Here is a 25,225-nt window from a genome sequence, read left to right on the forward strand (position 1 = left end):
AAGTACTGAATATTATTTTATAAGGATGAAAATTAGCAAACCACTGATAATTACTGTCTGATATTTGAAATCAGACAGTGAAAATATAGATATTTTATTAATAATTTTAAATATATTCATCCATTATCAATTCGACCAATATTTATTGGGTATCTAGTATGTAGCTGTAGTGGTGGATAAAATTTGAAAATAGTGTTTCTACCTCAAAGGGCATTTAAGTACAATTGGAGAGTTTTCTCAGCCATTTTGGTGTATCTGTACAATTAATTTACTGATGCAGGCATCAACATTATCCTGATAATATAGTTGTTATGTTTGTATTTGAATTCAGGTTTATTTTGGAGAAGTAACTGACTATATGATTTTATGCACTGAGATGAGTTACTTGTAGGTAGTAAGGGGGAATAAGTGAAAAAAGAGCTTTAAAAGACTTTGAAGCAAATGCTCCAAATAAAGAAATAGAAAAATTATTTAAAGTTAGTCTGTAGTTGAAACCTGTAATTAAAAAATTATATCTGACACTATTAAAATTATCTTCATATCTTCAGTAAATTTATCTAATGATTTTGAATTATGAAAAGCTCTTGAGATAATGGATTTTTAAAAAAATAAAACTAAAATGATTTTTCAATGCATAATAATTTCACAGCTAGAAATGATACTTAAGTGCCATGAATTATGAAAGTATAAAAACCTCTTAGTGGCAAGGGGAAAGAGCAAAGTAAAATCCCTAAGGATGCACATTTTACTTTGAGAGGTTCAGAAAATGTTGCAATTAACTTCTTTTTTTTAGATTTTATTTAGCCATAGGTAATTCATTTTGAGAATTATTTTAAACATTTAGAATTACAGAGTTGGTTCCAGATTCCCTAAGTTAGTATATGGTGAAAGAAAGCAAACTGAAATTGTTTATAAACCCTGCAGATTGTAGTTCAGAGGCAAACAAACCCACTTTCATTTTAGTATTTATTTATTTTATTGAAACATAATTGTACATATCTATGGGGTTCAGCATTGAATATGAATACATCGTGTAATGCTGAATACACTAATTATCCTGATTTGAGCATCACATACTGCAAACAAATTGACTTTCAAATGCTGATGACTACAGTTTGACATTGTCTGTGCTCTGCTCCATTCTACTGACATTGAGCTATTTTAACGTTCCTTCATCTCCATACTGAATAATATATTTATAACGTAAGTACACACCTATTCAGAAAGGCTGGGAAAATTCTTTATAGCTCAGCTTAAATGTTACTTTACCTACAAGTCTTTCCTATCCTCACAACTAGAATTTCTACCGTGTACCTTTGAAATCCCATAAGTTTTGTTCTATATCTTTCTTATGGCCCATGTCACCTTCTACTTTATCTTATTCAACAAACAGGACTTTTTTATGAACTTACTCACTTATATGTATTAGTTTCACTTCTTAACTGTGCTCCTAAAAGTCAAACTTCTCACACTTCAGCATTTAGGATAGGGCTTAATATTTGTTGAAAGGCTAACACTTAACTATCAGGCACACACTTAACTATCATGGTTTCAGAATTTATGAGTTGAAAGAGTCTTTATAGATCATTTGGTACAAAGGTCACATTTTTTATATGAGAACATTTATGTGGCATGCTAAGTGGAGAGCCTAATGCTTATTATGCTGCTCCTTATTATAATTTCAACGACAGACTTTGGAATTTGAATTACAGCATCCATTGAAAACATGTTATTTATCTCTTACAGCTTAGGGACACTCATTTCATTCTCTCATTTTTGTTTTAGAGAAATATTATGGTGAAACATCTAGAAATGTTGATATTGGAGAGAGGAAGCTCCCCACCATCTTTAGGCAGTCACCGTTGATAATCTGTTAAGAGTACTGCATGGCTATGGACACCATCTTCACTATTGGATTTATGTTGCAGAGGAACTGAATATTTTTATTTTGTTTAGTTTTCTTTTGTGTCTTTGAAAAAGATTTTAGCTGTGGTATACTGCTGAGCATTCAATCTGCAGAGATTGTATTCCTCTGGTAGACGTATGAAGGATTCTCACAACATGTATCACGACTTCTTCACTGTGATTGATTGAAGGGATTGTAACAGAAGACATTCAATGTTCTCACAAAAACAGTTGTGTGACATGTGGTTAAAGGAACATATATAGTCTATGGAAGGTGTGGTCACTGTTAAAGCATTACGATTTTCGCAGAAATATATTGTGTGCCACTAAGGCAGATACAATATAGATCCATTTTGATTCCCAATGTCAGCCATACCAGTTTTGAAATGAGATCTGCAGATTGGCATTGAAATATATCTGTTTAGAAAAGAACATAAAATGGTGTTACAAATATCCCTGGCTATAGATAATTAGAATCTGTGGTTTCATATAAGTTGCCTATAGTTTATAAGGCTCAGTTGAAGTCTATTAGCTCTATGAACATCCTCCTGTGACTAATTGAATAAGAATCACACTTTTGACAGAACTTTGCTGGATGTTAGCTGAAAAGCAAACCCAGAATACTTTTCATCTCTTAAATCACTTTTTTCCTGTTCTGTTTTTAGTATACCTTTTAATTAAAATAAAACACACCCAAATGAAGGGCACAAATCATACAGCACAATGAATTAGAAATTAACACACCCATGTAACCACTGCCCTGATCAAGAAATAGAACATTACTAGCAACCCAGGAATCCTGACGATGCTCCTTCCTCCTCTCAAAAACACTACCACCCTCACTTCTAAAACTATAGAATAGCTTTGCTTATATTTTAAACCTTATATATATATAGAATCATATAGTATATATTTATTTGTGTCAAGTGCCTTTCAGTGAGATCTATTCATGCCTGTGGCAGTAATTTGTTCATATTCATTGCCGTGTGGTTTTCTATTTTACGAATATACCTTGATTTATTTATCCATTCTACTCTACATAGAATTTTAGGTTGCTCCCAGTTGTTGAATATTATGATTAACTGTTTAGAACATTCATGTACGTATTTTTGGGGTCTTATATTTACATATTCCTATTGCCTATAAATGTAGGAATGAAATTTCTGAGCCACAGGGTATGCATATTTTTATCTTCAGTAGATTCTGTCAGATGGTTTTCCAGAATTTTCCATTTGCCATTCTCGTTGCAGTACATCTTTGCCAATGCACTGTATTGTTGGTTTTTAAAATCTTTCCATTCTGGTTAGTGTGTAAAAATACCTTCTTTGGATTTTAACTTACTGTGATTAATGTGGCTGAGCACCCTTTGGTAGGTGTAATGGCCATTTGGCTATCTATGCTCTTTTATGAAGTACATGTTCAGATGTTTTGCCTATTTTCTTATTAATTTTTAGGACTTATTTATATCTTCAGAACAGGAATTCTTTGTTGCTTACATGTCTTATTAATATATTCTCCCTTTATTTCATGTGGCTTTTTACTCTGAATATTATATTTGGATGAGCAGAAGTTCTTAGTTTTATTTAATTCAATGTAGCAATCTGATTCTTTATGATCATGACAGATTCTTTATGATCTGTGTTATTGTTCTGTTTAAAAAATTTGTCTTATCTGAAGGCCGTGATGATGTTCCCCAGTGTTATCTTCTAGAAGCTATATTGATTTTTACCTTAGATAGGTAAAAATATTTAGATCTACATATTCAGATCTACAGTTCCTCTGGGATTAATTTTGTTATGGTTTAAAGTAAAATTTACTTTGATGTCATACCGTATCTAATTGACTGGGGACATTTATTGGAGCGATCTTGTTTCCCCACTGCACAATCGTGTCACCCATGTCATAAATGAAATAACTGTGCCTGTGAGAACCTAGTTGAGGATTCTACTGTGTTATACCTCACTGTTGTAATAACGAGTGCCGGCTGTGTGTGCTTTGACATTTTTTCTTCTTCTTCAAGATTTTCTATGCCAGGAGTCAGCAGACTTTTTTTTTTTTTTTTTTTTTTTTTGAAGGGCCAAATGTACACAGAAGTCTGGGTTAAGATTTTAAACAAAGTGGGCCTGATGGTCTCTCTAGTCTTTGTGGCACGAAAGCAGCCGAAGACAGACAATATATAAATTGATGGCTATGGCTATGCTCCAATGAAACAAGTTTCAAAACCCAACAACAGCCCAGATTTGGCTCATGGGCCATAATTTTCTAAACCTTGTTCTAAGATATTCTTAACTTTTTACAGCTCCACAGAAATTTTAAAATCTGTTAATTTGTACACACACACATGCACACACACTGTGTACATGTGCACACACTCATACTGTGAGATTTAAGATTATGTTGAAACTATAGATCAATTTGAGAGAATTAAAATCGGTAGGATAATGTGCCTTGCAATACAGGAATATGGATATTCCTCTATTTATTTATTTTTTTTTCAGTTTTTCTTGATAATGTTTTGTAGTTTTCTAGGTAGAGATCTTACATATCTTTATTGCATACATCGACTTAGAATTTCAATTTTCTCTTCTCAGTGCTATCTTTTGTGTACTATGTTTTTCCAGAAACTTGTCCATTTTACCCAAATATTCAAAATTAATGGCTTAAAGTTGCTTATAATGTACCCTTCTGATATGTTTAATTTCTGAAAGATTTATAATGATGCCTGTTTTTAACTTCCTGATATTGATAATTTGTGTTTCTCTCCCTTTTTCACTGGATCCATCTTGGTAGAGGCTTATCAGTTTTGTTAGTCTTTTCAAAGACTTTGTTGGTTATTTCTATTTAAGTTTTTAAAAAATTTCATTGGTAATTAATTATCTTTATTTGTTTTCTTCATTTTTGGAGGTTTAATTTGATCTTCTGTTTCTAAGCTCTTAAGAAAGATAACATTTATTTTTAGTCATTTTTCTTTTCTAATATATGCATTTTAAGCTATAAATTTCTTTTCAAAGAAGCTTTAATTATATCCAGCAAGTTGGATATGTTGTACTTTTATTACCTTCTAGGTTCAAAGGTTTTTTTTTTTAACTTTGAAACTATGTCAAACTTATATAAAAGTTACAAATATAATACAAAGGAATTTTTTTTCTTTGAACTATTTGAGAATAAATTGCTGACATGATCCTGCCTGCATGCTTTATTGCAAAAAGGATGTGCTCTTTCATAGGCATAGTGTAATAACCAGAATGGGGAATTAACACTGACATCTTTCTACCATCTAATCCTCAGACTCCATTCAAGTTATACCAATTGTTCCAATAATATCTTTTACAGCAAATGAATACAGCTCAGAATAACCTATTGCATTTAGTTGTCATTTTTGGGGGGGGGTGTCTCCTTTAATCTTGAATAGTTTTTCAGTTTTTTCTTAATTTTGATTACCTTTGCACTTTGAAGATGGGATTCCAGCTACTTTGAAGAATTTCCCTCATTTTAAATTTGTGTGATCTTTTTTTTCTCATGATGCAGCTTTGGGTGGAATATCACAGAAGTGATGCTGCACTCTTCTTATTATATACTATCTGGTGGCAAAATGTTTGGATTTGTCACATTTCTGGTTAGGTTAATTTTTATCACTTGATTAAAGTGGTGTCTGCCAGCCTTCATCACCAAAAAAGTTACCTTTTCCTTTTTAATATTTGTTTTGGGAAGAGACTTCAGAAGTTATGTTGGGAAGGTCGTTTATAAGCGTATGAAGACGTACTTGGTCTCCTTCCTCATTAAACTTTTAATTTAATCATTTATTTATATGTGTCAACTCATGATTTCCTCTTTTATTTAGTGGATTTTTGTACGTTACTCTCATTTATTTTGATACTTAAATTGTCCTAAATTTTCCCAAGGAAATCACCGTCAAGCTTGCTTCTCTGTGTCCTCTAAATTTTTTTCAGCAGTTCCTTATTTTTTGAGACAAAATATTCAATTCTCTTATTCTTTTTCTGGAAATATTTCTTGCCTTAAATTCTAGTTTTCATGTTATTTAAGTAGTCAAACTAGATTTTTTTCTGTTTAATGTTAACGTGGTTTATCTTTTCTCATCTATTTACTGTCAACTTTTCTGTGTTTTTGTATTTAAAGTGTGTCTTTTGCAAGCAGCCTACAGATGGGCTTAAAAAATGCACTCTGATAATCTTTGTCTTTTGAGTGTTTGGATAATTTTTAATTAACGTAATTACCAATATGTTTGGGTTTAAATCTACTACTTTACTATTTCTTTTTATTTTGTCCACATGTTTTAAATTCTTTATCTCCCCTTTCTTTCCTTTGGATTTGACTAAATATTCTTTATATAGCATTATATTTTCTCCTGTATTAGCCTGTTAGTTTTTCTTTCTTTCACTATTTTTTTAGTAGTTACCTTAAAGGTTTAATAACTAGTCCTGATATTTTAGAATCTAATATAAATTAGATTTTCTGCAACTTCGAAGAAAGTACTTAGTCTTTAAAACATTTGAACTCCTTACCTCCATTCTCAACTTGGTGTCACTGTTATTGTGAAAGTTATTTTTGCATGTTAGTGTAAACACACAAGACATTTTATTATTATTTTATGCCATCTATGTTCATTTTTATTTTGCATATATTTACTCTATCAGGTGCTATTCATTTCTTTGTGCATTTTATGTTTCCTTTAAGGATAAGTTTTATTTTATATAAATAAATCCTTTAAAGTTTCTGTTGGTGCAGCTTTGCAATTATGTTTGCTAGTAAATTGTTTTAATTGTTTTTGAAGGGGAAAGCCTTTATTTTGCATTTATTTTTCGCTTTTTTATTGTAAAGATACAGAAAACAATACACAATTCTAATAACAGTGAATTATGTTTATTATGTTATAAGGCAAACACTCTGGTAACTATTATCAAGGTGAAGAAATAGAACTTTGCCACCAACTCCAGAATTTCCTTCCACGATCCCCACTCCCCATTAGAGCCCTCTCTGTTTTTCTGAGAGTTATGACTTCTATATGTGTATGTGTGTGTTTTGTTGTTGTACCATTCAAGAGCGCATCTCTTGACATTATAGTTTACTCTTGCATATTTTTAAAAATGGTATGAAATTTATGTCTGTTTTAATGTACACCTTCCCTTCTTCCCTTTATTTTTCTTAACATTTGTCTCTCAAAGAGTCTGGACATTATGACCTGTAGTTAGGATCTTGTTGACTATGTGCTTATGGTGTATTTCATCATGCTTTTTTGTTCTTTGTATATTTCCACAATTTGTCTGATCGAATCAGAAGGTTGAAGAGACACAGACTCAATTCCTTTAGCATATCTATTGGTGGTGGTGTGAACTTCCATCAGGAGGCAAATGATGTCTTGTTTTCATTCATTTTCACCCATTGATACTTAGTGCCTATATCTTTAGGGATTTTCACTTATTAGTTGAAATAATGTTATACGATATAAACATTATCAGTTTATATTGCCATTACGTATTTTGTCTTTTCTCTTTCAGTCCTAGTTTAGTCTTAGATCTGTAACTAATGTGCACCACTACTTTATATGTGAATATTTCTCTAGTAATTTTGGTTATGCTGAGATCAGTCTCTAGTAGATTCCTTGGAAAAGCTCATAGGGACAATATTTACCTGGTTCTGGCATGTTAATAAAAATTTGTGTCCTTTATATTTGAAGAATATAACATCTTTTATCACATTTTTTCATTGAGTGTATTAAATGTTATTATTTCATTTTTCCTATCATAAAGCTTTTCTGTTAAAAAGTTTGATGAAAACCTAATTTTATTTTTATTAAAGTTATGTACTCTTTGTGGATGGCCAGAGAATTATTTTTCTTATTTCAAGAATATCAAGTACTTTCACTAAAATATTGCTTGGTATTAGTCATTTTGGATTGATATTCTAGGTATGTCTTGTGCTCTTTTAATATGTTACTTCAAATCTTTTTTGTATTTAAAAATTTTAAGGGATTATTTTAAATATTTGTTTTGTTCTTTGCTTTGGTTTTCTTCACTTTTTAGTGTGGTAAGAACATTTATCATGAGATCTGCATTTTTAAAAATTGTAAGTGTACAGTATTATTAACTACAGGTATAATGTGGTATAGCAAATCTCTAGAACTTATTTATCTTTCATAACTGAAACTTCATATCCATTGAACAGCAGCAGTCCACACACATACATGCTTATATATATGAGGGAACTTCAAAAAGTTTGTGAAAAATGCATATTATGAAAAAACTACATATGGATTGCAAAACATTTTGCACCAAAATAAACTTGTACTAACTTGTTATAACATGTCTGAGTAGGATCTAATCTGAGGCACTAGGAAGAATAAGACATCAATTTGAATAGACCTCCTATCAGAGCAACACGAAATCTGCTAAAATTGAAGCAAGAACAAACATCAAAAATTTGGTGAATCTTGGCTGGAAGAATGATGAAATCATTGATGCTTTATAAAAAATTTATGGGGATAATAACAGAGAAATCAGCAATTTACAAGGATGACTCGGTTTTTTTTTTTTGTTTGTTTTGTTTTGACTGGTAAGGGGATCGCAACCCTCTGCACGGTGTGGTCTGCACCACGCTCAGCGAGTGAGCGCACCGGCCATCCCAATATAGGGCCCGAACCTGTGGCCTTGGGGCTACCAGTGCTGCACTCTCCCGAGTGAGCCACGGGGCCAGCCCAAGGATGACTCATTTTAAGAAGGGAAGAGATGATGTTGAAGGTGAAAGCCACAGTGGCAGACTATCTGCATGAATTTATGAAGAAAAAATTTATCTTGTTTCTGCCCTAATTGAAATAAATGGCAGAAACAATATCTAACACCATAGACATCTCAATTAATTCATCTTACACAATTCTGACTGAAAAATTACAGTTGAGCAACCTTTCTGCTTGATGGTTGCCAAAACCATTATGCCCAGATCAGTTGCAGAGAAGAGCAGAGCTTTCAATGGCAATTTTAGGCAAGTGGGATCAAGATCCTGAAGCATTTCTTTGAAGAATTGTAACAAGACATGAAACGTGGCTTTCCCAGTAGGATTCTGAAGATAAAGCACAATCAAAGCCATGGTGGAAGTGGTCCAATCGAGAAAAGATCACGGCAACAGTTTGTTTGGGATGCTCAAAGCATTTTACTTGTTGACTTTCTGGAATGCCAAAGAACGATAACATCTGCTTATTAATGAGAGTGTTTAGGGAAAGTTAGTCAAAGTGTTAGCAGAGAAAATGCCCGAGAAAGCTTTAACAAAGAGTCCTTCGCCACCATGATAATATTCCTGCTCTTTCCTCTAATAAAACAAGGACAATTTTGTGAGAGTTTTGATGGGAAATCATTAGGCACTCATGTTATAGTCCCGATTTGGCTACTTCTGACTTCCTTTTGTTTCCTAATTTTAAAAAATCTTTAAAGGGTACCCATTTTCCTTCAGGTGATTATGTAAAGAAAAAAAAAAACTGGTTAAATGGTTAAACTTAGGACCCTCAGTTCTTTAGGGATGGACTAAATGGCGGGTATCATTACCTACAAAATTGTTTTGAACTTGTAATTATGTTGAAAAATAAAGCTTATATATTTTATTTTTATATTTTAAATTCAATTTTTTAATGAGTGTTTTCAAGTCTCCTCATATACATAACATTTTCTTTATCCATTCACCCATTGATGGACATTTAGGTTGCTTCCATATCTTGGCTATCATGAATAATGCTGCAATGAATAGGAGTGTAGCTACATCTTCAAGATTCTGATTTTAATTCTTTTGGATATATACCCGAAAGTGGGATAGCTGAATTGTATGGTAATTCTATTTTCAATTTTGGGGGGAAATTTCATACTGTTTTTTATAGTAGCTGCACCATTTTAAGAATCCCACGAAGAGTGCACAAAGGTTCCAATTTCTCCACATCCTCACCAACAGTTCTTATCTTTTGGGTTTTTTTTTTTTATCACAGCCATCCTGTAAGGTGTGAGGTAATATCTCATTGTAGCTTGGATTTGCATTTCTCTGATGAGTACTGATGTTGAGTATCTTTTTATATACCTGTTGCCCATTTGTATGTTTTCTTTGGAGAAATGTCTAATCAATTCTTTTGCCTATTTTTAAATTATTTTATTTTTGTTATTGATTTAGAGGAGTTTTTTGTATATTTTGAGTATTAATTCCTTATCAGTGGTGTACAGATATTTCCTCCCACTCTGTATGTTGCCTTTTCACTTTGTTAATGGTTTCCTTTGCTGTGAGAAGGTATTTTAGTTTGAGTTAGTACCACTTGTATAATTTTGATTTTGTTGTTTGTGTTTTTGATGTCATATTCAATAAATATGAATGGCCTAGCCTGATCTCATGAAGTTTTTTGCCTATGTTTTCTTCTAAGAGTTTTACAATTCCACATCTTACATTTAAATCTTTAATTCATTCTGAGTTGTCTTTTATAGTGTATGGTGTAAAATAAGTGTCTAGTTTCATTGTTTTGCATGTGAATATCTAGTTTTCCCAACACCATATGTTGAAGAAACTGTCCTTTCCCTCTTGTATATTCTTTGCACCCTTGGTGAATATCCATTAATCATGTGTGAATTTATTTCTGACCCTTCTATATGTCCAGTGATCTATGTGGCTGTTTTTATGCCAATACTATACTGTTTTAATGACTGTAGATTTTTAGTGTATTTTGAAATTAGGGACTGTGATTCCTTGAGCTTTGTACTTCTTTCTCAAGATAACTTTTGGCTATTCAGAGTCTTTTGTAGTTCCATATGAATTTTTGGAATTGTTTATTCTATTTCTGTAAGCATACCATTGAGATTTTTATAGGGATTGCATTAAATCTGAAGATCATTTTGGATAATATGGATATTTTGAGGATATGCTGTTCAATCCCTGAATGTGTGATATCTTTCCACTTGATTTTGTCAAAAATATGAATTATTTGAGTTTTACCCATGATTATAATTAGGTGTACTTTTCTCTTTTGTAAATGCTACATTAAAATGGATAATATTGGCATGTTCCCTGGATATTTATGTGTGTTAAATCAGTGTTTGACAATTTTTGCTACATGAATCAATAAAATCTGAAGAAAGGTATTGAAGTTTACCTATGCAGGTTTTCCAGGCTCTTATTTTGAAAAGTAAGGAAGAAACAACAAGATTAATATAATCTACCCTCTATTATCATAATTTATTTTTAAATAAGGGATATTTATATTCTACCAAAACATACATTGGCTGTATATTGAGATAAAATAGCATTCATAATGTAGGAAAGTTAGAAACATTAAGTAGTCAAATTTTTCTTGTATGTAATGCATTTAAACTTTTTAATAAAAATCAATTACAACATAAATTTTATGATGGTATATTGAAAAATCATAGCATGAAATTTTATTTTATTTTATTTTATTGTCAATAATTGAATAGTAGTGGTCTTGCTCTAAGTTTTTAAATGCAATATTTGTAAGTAGTACTTACAATGCAATATTTGTAAGTAGTGCTCTCAAATTTGTTTATCCAATTCAGAATATTCTAGGAAAATTAAGAAAATCTAAGATTCAGTGTTCTCTGGGCTACTCATGTCACCAATTGGTGATACCAGGTGTCTAACTAATGAGGGCTATAGTAAAGTGTGATCCTTTTAATGTGCTGTTTGCTGGTATTTTGTTGAGGATTTTTGCATGTATATTCATCTGGGATATTGGCTTGTAGTTTTCTATTCTTAGTGTCTTTGTCTGGCTTTAGTATCAAGATAATGCTAGCTTTCTAATATGAGTCTAGAAATGAAACAAGAACAAACCTCAAATATATGATGAAGCTTGGGTGGCAGAATGGTGAAATCACTGATGCTTTACAGAAAGTTCATATGGACAATGCCACAAAGAAATCAGCAATTTACAAATGATTAAGGGATCAATTCATTGAGAAGATATAACAATTTAAAATATATGTACACCCATCATCAGTGTGTTGAAATCCCCCAACTATTATTGCAGTTTATCTCACCAGATAAATAGATTTCTTAATATTTATAGATTTATGTTTTTAAGTTTTCTAATGTTGGGTGTATATATTTTTAAGATTGCTATATCCTCATGATGAATTGACTTCTTTAATATTATGTAATTACCTTCTTTGTCTCTTTTTCTTAAAGTAAAGTTTTTGACTTCTATTTTGTCTGATATAAGTACAGTCAACTCTGCTCTCTTTTGGTTACCATTTACCTGGAATATCTTTTCTATCCCTTCCTTTTCAGTGTCTCTGTGTCCTAAAGGTGAAGTGAGTCTCTTGTGGACAGCATATTGTTGGATTTTGATTTTTTCCATTCAGCTACTGTATGTCATCTGATTAGATAATTTAATATACTTACATTTTAAGTAATTATTGATAGGTAAGGACTTACTACTGGCATTTTGTTAATTCTGTTTGGTAGTTCTCTTGTTTCTTTTAATCTTACTTTTTCTTTGTGATTTGTTGTATTTTTATAGTGGTGTGCTTTGACTCCTTTCTCTTTATTTTTTTGTTATCTACAGGATGTTTTTTCTTTGTGGTTACCATGAGGCTTACATAAAAATATGATAGTTATAATATTCTAATTTTAGCTGATAGTACCTTAACTTCAATTGTATACAGAGATTCTACTCTAACACTTCTCCCCTCTCCCACATTTTACTTTATTGATGTCATACTTTACATCTATTTACATCGTGTACCTGTTAACCAATTTTTATAACTATAATTGTTTTTAATACATTTGTCTTTTAACTCTAACGCTAGAGTTAAGATTAATTTACATACCACCCTTACAGTATTAGAGTATTTTGAATGACTGAATATTTACCTTTACCAGTGAGTTTTATATTTTCATACATTTTTATATTGTTACTTATCATCCTTTTATTTCAACTTGAAGAACTCCCTCTAGCATTTCTTGGATGGTTGGCCTTGTGTTGATGAACTCTCTCAGCTTTTGTTTGTCTTAGAATGTCTTTGTCTGTTTTTCATTTCTGAGGGACAGCTTTGCCAGGTATAGTATTCTTGGTTGGATATTTTTTATTTTAGGTACAGTATTCTTGGTTGGATATTTTAATTTTGACTGTGTCATCCCATTCCCTCCTGGCTTGCAAAGGTTTTGTTGAGAAGCTCCCTGATAGCCTTACAAGAGATCTTTTATATGTAATGAGGTTCTTTCTTGCTGCTTTCAAGATTCTCTTTTTGTCTTCGACTTTTGACCTGTCTGCTAAGGCACTAGTGCTCTTAATTTCCCCTGGACCTCTTGGTGGATGATTTTGGTAGCAGGCTCAAAGCCAAACAGGCTGTGGTCAAACCCTTTGGGGAATGGAGTTGTTTCTGGATCTGAAGCCAGGACTATGATTAATGGGGCAACCACCAGGGTGGAGGTCTGCACTCTCTGGACTCCCCTGGTGTTTTACAGTCTCCTACCTGAATCTCAAGACTTCCACAAAGAGACTTTTTTTCATGGGTGGGTGCAAAATTTTTGTTGTTGTGGGGAGGTGAGGGGGTAACCACATATTTTGCCATCTGGCTGATGTTACTTTCCTGATTTTTGGTATTGCTATTCTTTTATTATTTCCTCCTTTCTTCTGTGGAACTTATATAGCTATTTGATTTGCAGTTATAATGGGAATAACTTAAATTAACTTAGTCTATTTTAAGCTGATAACAACTTCATTCACATACTAAAACTCCACACTTTTATTGCACCTACTCCCACTTTTTATGCTGTTGATGTCACAATTTTTATTCACTTTATTGTGCATTCATTATTTTTAGTTATAATTATTGATAATTTTATATTTTCACTTTTGTATTAGAATTAAAATTGATTTACCCACCAGTATTAAAATTAAAGTTTTCTGTGTATATATTTACCTTAACCAACGATTTTATAGTTTCTTATGATATTGGGTTGCTATTTAGCATCTTTTTTGTTTTCTCTTGAAGAATTCCTTTAGCATTTCTTTCAAGGGAAGTCTAGTAGTGATGAATTTCTTCAGCTTTTGTTTATCTGGGAAAGTCTTCACATCTCCTCATTTTTTTTTTTTTTTTTTTTTTTGTCTTTTTCGTGACCGGCACTCAGCCAGTGAGTGCAGTGGCCAGTCCCATGTAGGATCCGAACCCGCGGCGGGAGCGTCACCGCGCTCCCAGCGCCGCACTCTCCCGAGTGCGCCATGGGCTCGGCCCCACATCTCCTCATTTTTGATGGTTAGTTTTGCTGTGCATAGTATTTTTGGTTGACAGTCTTTTTTTTTTTCTATCAGTGTTTTGAATGTATCATTCTACTCACTTCTGGCATGAGAGGTTTCTGCTGAAATATTGCTTATAGTCTTATGGGGACTCTCTTGCATGTGACAAGTCTCTTTTCTCTTGCTGCTTTTAATATTATATGTTTGTCTTTGACTTTTGAATATTTAATTATAATGTATCTTAATGTTGAATTCTTTGGACTTATCCTAGTTGGAGTTGTTGAGTTTCTTGATCTTGATTTTTCTTTCTTTCCTCAGATTTGGGAGTTTTCTAGCAATTACGTTTTTTCATATGAGCTTTAAACCCTCTCATCTGTCTGTGCTCCTCTGGGACTCCTATAGTGCATCTGTTCATTCTTCTGATGATGGCTTATAGATCTCTTGGGCTTTCTTCACTCTTTTCATTCTTTTTGCTTTTTGCTTATCTGACTGAATGGTTTAAAGTCGCTTTGTTCTGGTTTACCATTTCTTTCTTCTGCTTGATCTAGCCTGTTGTTGAAGCCCTTTTATAAAATTTTCAATTCAGCTATTGTATTCTTCAGCTCCAATTTTTAAAAATATATTTATGTATTTATAAATTTTATCTCTTTTTGATATTCTCATTTCTTCGTGTGTCATATCTTGTTTGCTTTTTTTGTTTTTAGCTCATTGGCAGTCTTTATGATGGGCATTTTCAATTTTTTTTTTTTTTGGTATTCATATCTCTCTACCTCTTTTGGGTAGATTTCTGGAGATTTAATTTGTTCATTTAATTGAGCCATGTTTTCCTGTTTCTTAATGTGCCTTGTTACTTTGTATTGAGATCTGCACATTTGAAAAAACATCCACCAATCCCAGTCTTTTCAAACTGGCTTCATACAGGGAGAGATGTTTACCTATCAGTTCAGCTAGAGACCCTTGGGTCCTCTCAAAATCTTTCTCTGGATGTATCTTCTCTTGACTTGAGTGTTTAAATTAAAGGGATTTGCCATATTTTTTGTTTGTTTCTTCTTCAGGCACTTATAATATCTTGCTTCCTCTGATGTCTATTTGCAAGGCAAATACTGAAGCTTCTTTGGAGCTGCCACAATCCATCTAGCCCCTTTTGTTGTCAGTGGGCCCAAGGCTTCTAGAGTATGCTGGGTCCTGTCAGTGCTTCTAGTTTGTCAAGACTGAAACCACTACTCTTTCCTTCCCCTCCAAAGTGACAACATTGGATGCATGATTCACTCTATTCTTTCCCACTCAAGGAAGAGGCTACCATGTTGTATCAGCCTCTGTCTGTTGTATTATGGGTCATTTACAGCAGCAGCAAGCCACTCAGCTCTCTTTTTTTCCTCAGTGGCTCCCAGGCATTTACTGTGTGTTAGGTTTTGTCAGTACTCTAAGACATGTAAAACTGAAAGCATTTCTTTGAGTAGCCCCCCCCCCCCCAAAAAAAAGCTGGAATACTGGACATCCACATTAACTCTTTTCCTCTCCATGAAAAAGTTGGGTTTTGGGGGGTTTCTGTCACTTGTTTCAAGCTGAACTGGAGGATGGGTGTATGGTGAATGAATGTGTGTTAGTCCAAATTACTTTTGTTCTTAGTGGCCCCCAACTTGAAGCCCTTTTTGGTTAGCACTGAGATTCAGGCAAAACAGAAGTCAATCCCTTGGGCAGCCCTTCTAAATAGACAACATTGGATGTATGCTCCAGTATTCTCCTTTCCTCCTCAGAGAGAAGATGTGGGCTGGGAGTTTCCTTCCAATTGTGTCATGCTATGTATGGGCAAGGATTACGGTGAGTGCATGCCATGAATTTTTCTACATTTCAGTGTGTCTGGTTTTGCATTTTTCTGGAGTTCAGGAGCCTTTTAACTGGTTTCTTCATTCCTCACAAAGGGGATTGGTCCATGTATTATTGTTCAGTTGGTGTCTCTGTGTGGAAAAGGAGGTCCTCGGGCTTCATATTCTACCATCTTGCTGACTTCAGCCATCTGAGTGTATCTTTGGTATGCTTTCCTTTCCTCTAGGGATATTACTTGGCTCTCTAATCTTATTTTTTTTTAAATTGTATCTTTGCAAGTAATTAGACTTTGATCCTTTTGTTTTCCTGAAATTTAAAGAAATCTGTGTTCAGATAACTTGTCTAACATCACAAATCTCTTGCTTCTGCTCTGTCTTTAGCCTTCAAAACTATGGTTGTTTCTGAGATTTCCTGGCCGTGTTTCCCTCTTCTTTTTAACACGGACTTTCTCTTTATTCATCACTGTTTGTTCCAAACCACAGTTTGGCTTATACTGATGAACTTCTTCCTCTTCTCTTCAGAAGTGGGCCTCTCAAGTTTAGGCAGCCTTTATATCTCTTTGATAATATAAAAAAAAAATAATTTTTGTATTTTATCTACTTTTTCTATATCAGCAGGAGTGTTGGTCTGCTACACACTATTCCATTAGAGCTTGAAACAGAAGTCCTTATATCTGAGATAACTGCTAAATATTGTATTGTAAAACCTAGAGGTGATTTAAAGTTTAGGATGATTTAGTATTTCTTCAAAGTGGGTTTACTTTTACTTCTGGAGAGACAGGCTAGAAAAAGTTAGCCTTAATTCTCTTAAAGATTTAGATGATTCTAAGCTGAGTTTCATTTCTTCTGAGGATTGCTTTTCTGATTCTTTCTTACTTCTCAGTCATAAAAGGGGTCCCAACTTAAACTTTTGTTGGCTTATTTTGTAAATCTCTCCTTTTTTTTTTTAAAGGGGTTAAACACATTGAAAAGTGGAATTATAGAGTTTTATTTGGTGCTTCCAAAAATATTATTTTAATATTTTTGTGCAACTTCTCTGGTTGTTTTCAGAGGAAAAGTTGATCTGAAACAACCTCATTTGCTATTGGCAGAAGTCTGTTCTGATCTCTTTTGAACAAAAATAATTTTCAGACTTAGCTTTGCAATGTTTCTATTTGCAAAATTCTCAACAAAAAATCAATTTTTATGAATATGACTCACAAAAATAAACTGAGAGTTAAAAATTATCAGTGCTGAAAATGATAATTATATTTAATACAATACTTTCAGGAAGGGGAGAAAGTGTATTGCAAAATCTTTAAAAAGGCAGTAATGTCATTTAATAATTCTAAAAAAATCTAGGAATAATTGCTTTGGAGGATTTTTATGATAATTGATCAGAGGTTTCTTTTAAGTGTATGAAATTCATTATTGCCTACTTTTTAATGAATGTTAATGTTGAACATCTGTATGCAGAACTGTTTTTAAATATTCAAAGACTTCAGGATTGGTATGAATATATGACATTTTTCAAGCTTATTTTTAATTAAATTTAGGTAACCTTCTAAATTAAAATAACCTAATTTAAAATAATTGGGCATATTAAAATAATCTTCTTATTTTATTTAAAATAATGGTTTGTCTCACATAGATGAACATCTAAATTATATGTGACAAAATTAACCCACATTTTCCAATAAAGATCACTTGGATAAATTGAGTAGTGTTTTTTCTTCACTTGGTAAAACATGTCACTAATCAGAATTAATATCAAGCAATGACATGTTAAAAGCAGTTTGTTAAAATGTTGTTATTTTTAATTGTGTAATTTAAAAATGTTTTTAACTGAAGTTTCAAGATATTATAATCTAATTCTAAAAACTGATGGAGTTTAATCCTTTCTATATTTCATGTGTGAAAATTACAGAGACACGATCAAGGTACCCTTTTTTTGGTGGTTAATAATTTAGGTATATTCCTAAAAATAGGAGATCCTAAAAATCCAATGACAGTACCTTATGTGAAATATTCTGTCTTAACCCAGAATATTAGAAGGAAGTCACTTTACTTATCTCTCTGTCTGTGTGTGTGTGTGTGTGTGTGTGTGTGTGTGTGTGTGTGTGTGAGAAAGAGAGAGAGATGTGTACATCTATGTCTATAGCTACATTTCATCAATCTATAATAAGGTAAGATCTATGTGAAGCTTTCAGATTTTTTACTTGTCTTTTTATATTTAAGTAAACTTCAAATCATTGGTTTCTGAAAAAATATCTTGGATAATGAGTTATACAACAGAACTATATCTCTTTCTGTCAGAGGAAGAAGGCTATGGACTCTCTGGTGAGATGAGTACTGAACTTCCAAGAAGTGTGTGAGAATATAAACCCTCATTGTGTGTGTGTTCTCTGTGTGTGTGTGTGTGTCCTTGGTATCCTTTTTGTAGGTTGTATGTAGTCCTAAATTGAGTGTTTTTTTATTTAATTTATATTAATATTATGTCTTAATAATTTATCTGCCCTATTCAATCTATTCTTATCTAATCTCTGCAAACTATCCTCTGTGTATTATGGCTACTAAGATTTAATTATAATAATTGAACTAAAGATGTTCACTAGTTCAGATGACCTTTTTCCTTCATCACTTTCACTTCAGTTGACAAGTGAATGTGACTGGGTGGTTGTGTTGCGCTTTCACAGTATATTAAAACTTTCTGAATATTTTTCTCAAAACAAAGTTCATCTGTCTGGTGCCATAAATAAATGAAGTTACTAAATGTTCTTTCCAGTACTGCTGCTCTAAAGCAGTTTAACAATTAGTTGATTTAGAAATCGGGAGTATTTCTGTTCTATCATTTTCTGCAAGATTTGTTTCTAATTAGAAAAGTAGCTATTTATCCGATTAGCTGAAGCATAAAACAAAGGAAAGCTTTCAAAGACTTGATTGTAAATTGTTTTTTATTTTTTGCTTAAAGTTTTACAAGGAACAATGTTTTGTGTTCTAACGAAATTAATAGTATACATACTTTTTAAAAACATAACTGAAAACTTTTCACTTGGTGAATAAAAGAACAGTTTTCTAATTATGAGATGATGAAAACTTACTATTGTATCATTATGTAAAAGTGCTTGACTCTCCTTATATCTGTATATGTTCATTTTGCCAGAGATTATTGTATTTAGGTTTGTAGGTACTTTTTGTAATCTAGCATGGTTAATATTCAGAACAAAACTTTTTAGGACATGAGTAATAATTTTTTCAAATATAGCTGTATCTGGGTGTATTCCATCAACAAATACTATTAATAATTGTGTTTCCTCAAAAATTTAAACCCTTCTGATATGCATAGAATGATGTACAAATGCACATTTTCCAAAAAATTGGAAATTTTTAATTTAGTAATATGAGACATTAGCCGAGACTTAAATTTTATTTCAAGTCAGAAAGATTAATCACTTGGTTGGTAGATAATATATTCCAATCTCTGAAAAGAACCAATGTATTTCCCCTGAACTGACTAGTTATAATGTATCTGTGGATTTCTTTTTATTGCCAGTTTTCATTTTTCATAATAGAATGAATTAAAAATAGTAACACTGCTTTAAATTTTTTTTGTTTATGATTTCAAAAGTATAATGTTCTCATTGCAAAAAATTAGGAAAACTCATAAATGCATAACAAATAAAAAATTAGAAGATAACTGCTATATTCTGATGTACCTTTTTCTATTTTTATCTATATGTGTATATGTATATATGTATATGTATGTATATATTCTCTCTCTATATGCTGGTGAAATGACATGACCATGCTTACATTCTTCAAAATATTTCTCTGGATGTTATATAGAGGATGAATTAGAGGGAGAACTAGAGTAGAAAGAGAGAAGCAAACTAGGAGGCACTTGATGCAGTCCATGAGAAAGATGAAAAGCTTGAATTAGGCTGATGATAGCAGATATGAAGAAAAGTAGACAGCTGTGAGGTACACTTTAGGTAAGAATTGATAATTTATGAGGTAGTGATGAATATGGTTTGGTGGGTCAAGAAGAAAGAGTTGAAACAAATGCCTTCCATTTATGGCCTGAGGAATCAAGTGGATAGTGGTATCGTTTACTGACAACAGGTAGTCTTGGTAAACACCAGGATTGGGGTGGTGGTTGTGGTGTAAAATAAGTGTTTATGGGCCGACCGCGTGGCACACTCGGGAGACTGCGGCGCTGGGAGCGTAGCCGCGCTCCCGCCACGCAGGTTTGGATCCTACATAGGGATGGCTGGTGCGCTCACTGGCTGAGTGCAGTGCGGGGTGATCCCCTTACCAGTCACAAAAAGGACAAAAAAATAAAATAAAATAAAATAAATAAGTGTTTATGTTTGGATGATGGTTTTGAGGGGACTCAGACAACCACATGTGTAAGTCTAGAAGGCAATTGTATGAATGAGTCTATACTCATAGGTAAGTCTGGGCAGATGATATATATTTGAAAATTATCATCATACAGATGGAATTTAAAGCCAAAGAGGCTTTCATAGTCTATTTTATGCTGCTGTAACAGAATACCTGAGACTGGGTAATTTACAAAGAACAAAAATTTATTTTCTCATAGTTGTAGGCTGACAATTCGTAGATCAAGGTGCCAGCATCTGGTGAGGGCTTTCTTGCTGCATCCTCACGTGGCAGAATTTGGAAGGGGAAGGGCAAGTAACAGCCAAATGCTACATGAAGCCTCTTTTATAAGGGACTTAATCCCATTTATGAAGGAGGAGCCCTCATGGCCTAATCACCTCTTAAACGCCCCCCCTCCTAACACTGTCACATTAGCAACATCTGAATTTTGAAATGGGCATGTTCATACCATAGCAGGAACAGATGAAATAACCTAACAGAAGAGTGACTATAGAGAGACGAAGAGAGCCTAGAACTGTACTCTGACAACAAGAGATTGAATGTCCGAGAATCTGAGAACAGGAGAAACACAGGGGAGTGGAGAGTCAAAAAGCCAGAAATGAGTGCTTCAGAAAGGAAGGAGTGGGCAGCTATGTCAAATGCTGCTGAGAGGTCCCATGATTTGAGGGCCAAAAAGTGACCACTAGATTCAACAATGTGAAGGTCACTGGTGATATCGTCAAAATCAACTTCAGGACTATGTGTTGGGAGACATACTGTCACGGAGATAGTCATGATTTAAAGATGATTAGCTAAAACCAGAATTTTAATGGCTACAAATTAATCTTCACTAGAGACAGTGTAATATACTCAGCCACCACTATTGCTGACAAGCCAGAGTTCCATAGAAACAGGCTTTTGGGTGTTTTAATGGCTCATAGACCTTGGGGAGTTGCTGTCTTGTACCTCAACGGGGCTTACCCTGAGGAATTTCACTTTTTCTTCTAAACTTCCCTCTGAGTGTGGGTTTTGGTTAAAATCCACAAGAGGGATTTGGGTGCCGAGGATTATGGGTACTGGCTGAGTTTATGTTTGAGAGTATTGTGCATTTGCCAGTTCTGTGCTCTCTGCTCTGGCCTGGATACTATCTTACCTCTTGGTGGTGGAAAGACTGGGAGAGCCCAGGCTCTTTCTGGTTCATGCTTAAACTTCTTGATCTCTGCACTATCTTTTGAAGTATATGGGCACTGCCAGTCTGTGGTTATTTGGGTACATTGTTTTATTCCCATTTCTTTAAAATTAGAACCCATGGATAAGCTCATTGTTGGATCTTCTCTAAGACCTAACATGTTCTATGCTTAAATAGAAGAGAATTCTAGAAATAATGCAGATTTCATAGCTAAAGTGACTTAGGTTGGGAGCCTCTGCCTCACTGTTCTCATCTGTAAGATGGGACTAATAATATTTACCTCGGAGTGTTATAGTAAAAATTTAAAGTAATGTATGAAAAGTGCTTGGATCAAAACAAATACTCAATAAATGGTGGCTGTAGTCATTATTATTGTTCAAAGTAACTGCTTAATATTTTTGCAATGTTGGATTAGTTACCTGGATTGTGGTTTGTCTGTATGATATTTGCCTATGGTATAAACTATTGTCCAATGGCATAAGCATCTGCAAATTAGTTTTTGGGTGGGATAGTTAGTTGGCAATAACACTAGTAAATCTTTTGTAATTGATATTTTGTACTGTAGTTCAGCTATCAAAATTTAAGGAAGCTCTTGACCTTCACATCTTAATGGCTTAGCATAGTTTTTTTTCTTTTCCTATTAAAAAGATAGCATTTCTTTGAACTTTCATAAAAGTTGTCTCTTTGATAAGACAGCTTGCTTGATTGCATACTGTTTTTCAGAACTAAGGTTAAAATTTCCTCATTAGAATTCATGGTAGTCAGAAGGGAAGCCAAGGACAAAAAAGAGATGTAAAGTTTATACATGTGCTCTATCTTTAGCAGTAGTGTCTAATGGACTTCTTCCACATTGAAAAGAACTGGAATTTTTTTCTGGTTTCCACTTGCTCTAAAATGGAGAAACTGATTTTTTTTCTAAGTTCCAGTATACATAGTATATATACATATATATATCTAGTACATAAAGCTTAAAAATATGCAAAAATTGTAGGTCCCATTTTAGCTGTCCAGGTATCATATAATTAAAACAAAATAAAACAAAAACAACTGAGTTTAGTGACATAAGTGTGTAGTAGATTATAAGAAAGCCCTCCCCAAAACATGGCTTATAAACTGTATCACATGGAGAACTTTTTTTTCTATAAAAATTGGGGAAGAGGGTTGTGAACATTTGACCTCTCCAATGGTATGAATATGTATTGCCTGGCCTACTTATACACAAGGCTGGAAAAATAATTTACAGTAAATTTAAATTTAAGGTAGAAATAACTTCTTTTGATTAGAAGGGGATTTGCCTTTCAAGTAGGGAAAAGAAGAGAGCACGTGTTCAGCTTGAATTTTGAGAAGCTGATTTTGAATGAACACAGGGCTCATTTTCTGATTTCCCTGAGTGAATAAGAGGAATGATTTGATCTCTGAAAACCTTTCTATAGGGCTTTATTTGATAGAATCATTTGGATATTTAATGCTTGTGTTTTAAAGAGGAATGTTAATAATAAACACTGTACTTGTAATGAGTAACTATGTAAGGCTCGATTTTAACCTCTCTCTTTCTCTCTCTCTCTCTTTCCCGCCCTCCCACCCCCAACAGTTTGGAAGAACTGAAGTAATTGATAATACTTTAAATCCTGATTTTGTAAGAAAATTTATTCTGGACTACTTTTTTGAAGAAAGAGAGAATCTTCGTTTTGATTTGTAAGTTCTACTAAAAACTTATATTTTTAAAAATTGGTTTTTAAAGACAATTTTAGTAACATAAGGCTGGATCTTATGGTTGCACTAAATCTCAGATTATATTGGCAAGAAACTAGATTAACTTTGTTCAGAGTGTGTTCCAAGCACAGTCCCCAGCACCGCTCTGCATTTTGTAGGTTTCCAGCTGTTCGCTTTGAGCTTTGAATAAATAAGTGAAGAGTTTAGCCATGTAGAAATGCTGGGCAGTATATACGGACATTCTTTCAAACCGTCCTATGACACAATGGGTTTCTTACAGCTCTGTGTATCCTCCAAAGGGACCTCATCCACTCTCATGGCTGATATCTCTCAGACCTTTAAGTTTCTTTCAATTGCTTCTTAGCACATTGTATGGATCTCTGCCTGACTATGGCTTCTTGCATTCCTTGTTGGACATATATTTCCAAGGCCCAGGATAGCAGAGCCAGCACTTTATGTATTTTTAATATTCTTGTTCCTTTGATGCTGAATCAGGCATATTAAAGTATTATTGGCAAATTCAACTTCCTGTCCACAGAGAACCTGGAGTCATTCCATTTATAAGGTATTATTAATTATAAAATTTTTGTTCCACAGGGGTGAATTGTGGTGATTGTTGAAGTCTCTGAGTATATGGTTAAAAGGAAATCTATTAGTGAGAGGCAGGCAAGGGAAAAGATGACCTTGTATTTGCTTATTATGTCAAAATAATTAAAAGGAGTTTACGAAGATCATATATTTAAAACATGTCTTATTTTAAGAAGCTGAAAACAATAAAGTGTTCCATGCTATCACAATTTATAAATACTTTGTTGATAACAAAAGCTATGAATATATTATTTGAAAAAGTCATAATTTGCCTCCTAGTGTAAAAATAATTCTTTACTGTTAATAGTCTCTCATTTTCTTTTAAAGTGTATGTAGCAAAATATCCTGCAGTGCTTCTGTTTAAAAATGGAGATCAGTACCAGCTCCATTCCTTCAAGAGTGTGAAGTATTCATCATATTTATCAAACAAAATTTATTATGTCCATATTTGGTTTTTAATTCTTAGAAATCCCTTTCCAAATCATAAAAATGAGGCTCACGAGAAGAACAACTGAAGTGGAGTATAATGACTTCCTGACTACACTTATCTTGGTGGCGGCTTATCGTTCATCACCTGATACTCATAACTGTGGCTGTCCCAGGAACATTTATCTCAGTGTGATAAGAAAATATAAAGTCACAGAAAGTAGTGTAATAAATTGATATATTTTAACTTCTTCAGCTTCCTAGAAATTATAGGAAGAAACAGAGTAATTATACACAGAAACAGAGTAATGTTAGAAATGTGAAAATTTGTTGCAAAATTGAATTAAATAAGTATCATTTTACCTTTTGAATGTATTTGGTTAATTTCAGAAGTCTGGTTCAAATGACATCTCAATTTCATATGATCTCTGAAAAATTAAAACAATTTGGGCTAGAAAGGGTTACCTGCAGAAGATTATCAAGAAAAGCAACAAGTACATTCTGTTAGTTCATGTAGTGTCTTTGATATCAATTTAATTAATTCCTTTTGATTTCTCATGTATTAGGATATTTCACACAATGCATTTAACCTGTGATAACAGGCTTCTTTTTTATAACATTGTGATTTTTCTTGCATATCTACTTAAATAAGTTTGGAAACTGTGCAGTAGGTCACTAGTTATATATTTATATTAAACCTATGATTGCTTTTTAAAATTTATCTTAGCAATATGTTATTCCTAGCAAAAGTAATATATGTTCATTACAGAAAATTTGGAAAATGAAGGATAAAGTAGGCAGTAAAAATCACCTGTAGTCTCAGCCTCCGTCACCCAGAAAACTACTGCAAATACTATAACATATTGGCAGTAACATAGCCCCTTGCGGGAACAGCCACGCTGAAGAATGCACAGTATAAATTGGGGTGTAAATAGATGAATGTAAATGATATATGTAAATGATTTTCAGAATTGTTTTGGATTT

At 33.1% G+C, this 25,225-nt stretch overlaps 1 protein-coding gene across 1 annotated transcript in view; it reads left to right on the forward strand.

The window, feature by feature from the left end:
* The window catches only part of CPNE8 (copine 8), a 207,026-nt gene that overhangs the window by 30,529 nt on the left and 151,272 nt on the right, over positions 1–25,225 (forward strand). Inside the window, exon 4 of the mRNA XM_063074742.1 lies at positions 23,106–23,209. Coding sequence (XP_062930812.1) covers positions 23,106–23,209 — 104 coding nt within the window. The remainder of the gene's footprint in view (positions 1–23,105; positions 23,210–25,225) is intronic.

The sequence above is a fragment of the Cynocephalus volans genome, chromosome 12 (genome assembly GCF_027409185.1).
Source record: "Cynocephalus volans isolate mCynVol1 chromosome 12, mCynVol1.pri, whole genome shotgun sequence".
NCBI lineage: Eukaryota > Metazoa > Chordata > Mammalia > Dermoptera > Cynocephalidae > Cynocephalus > Cynocephalus volans.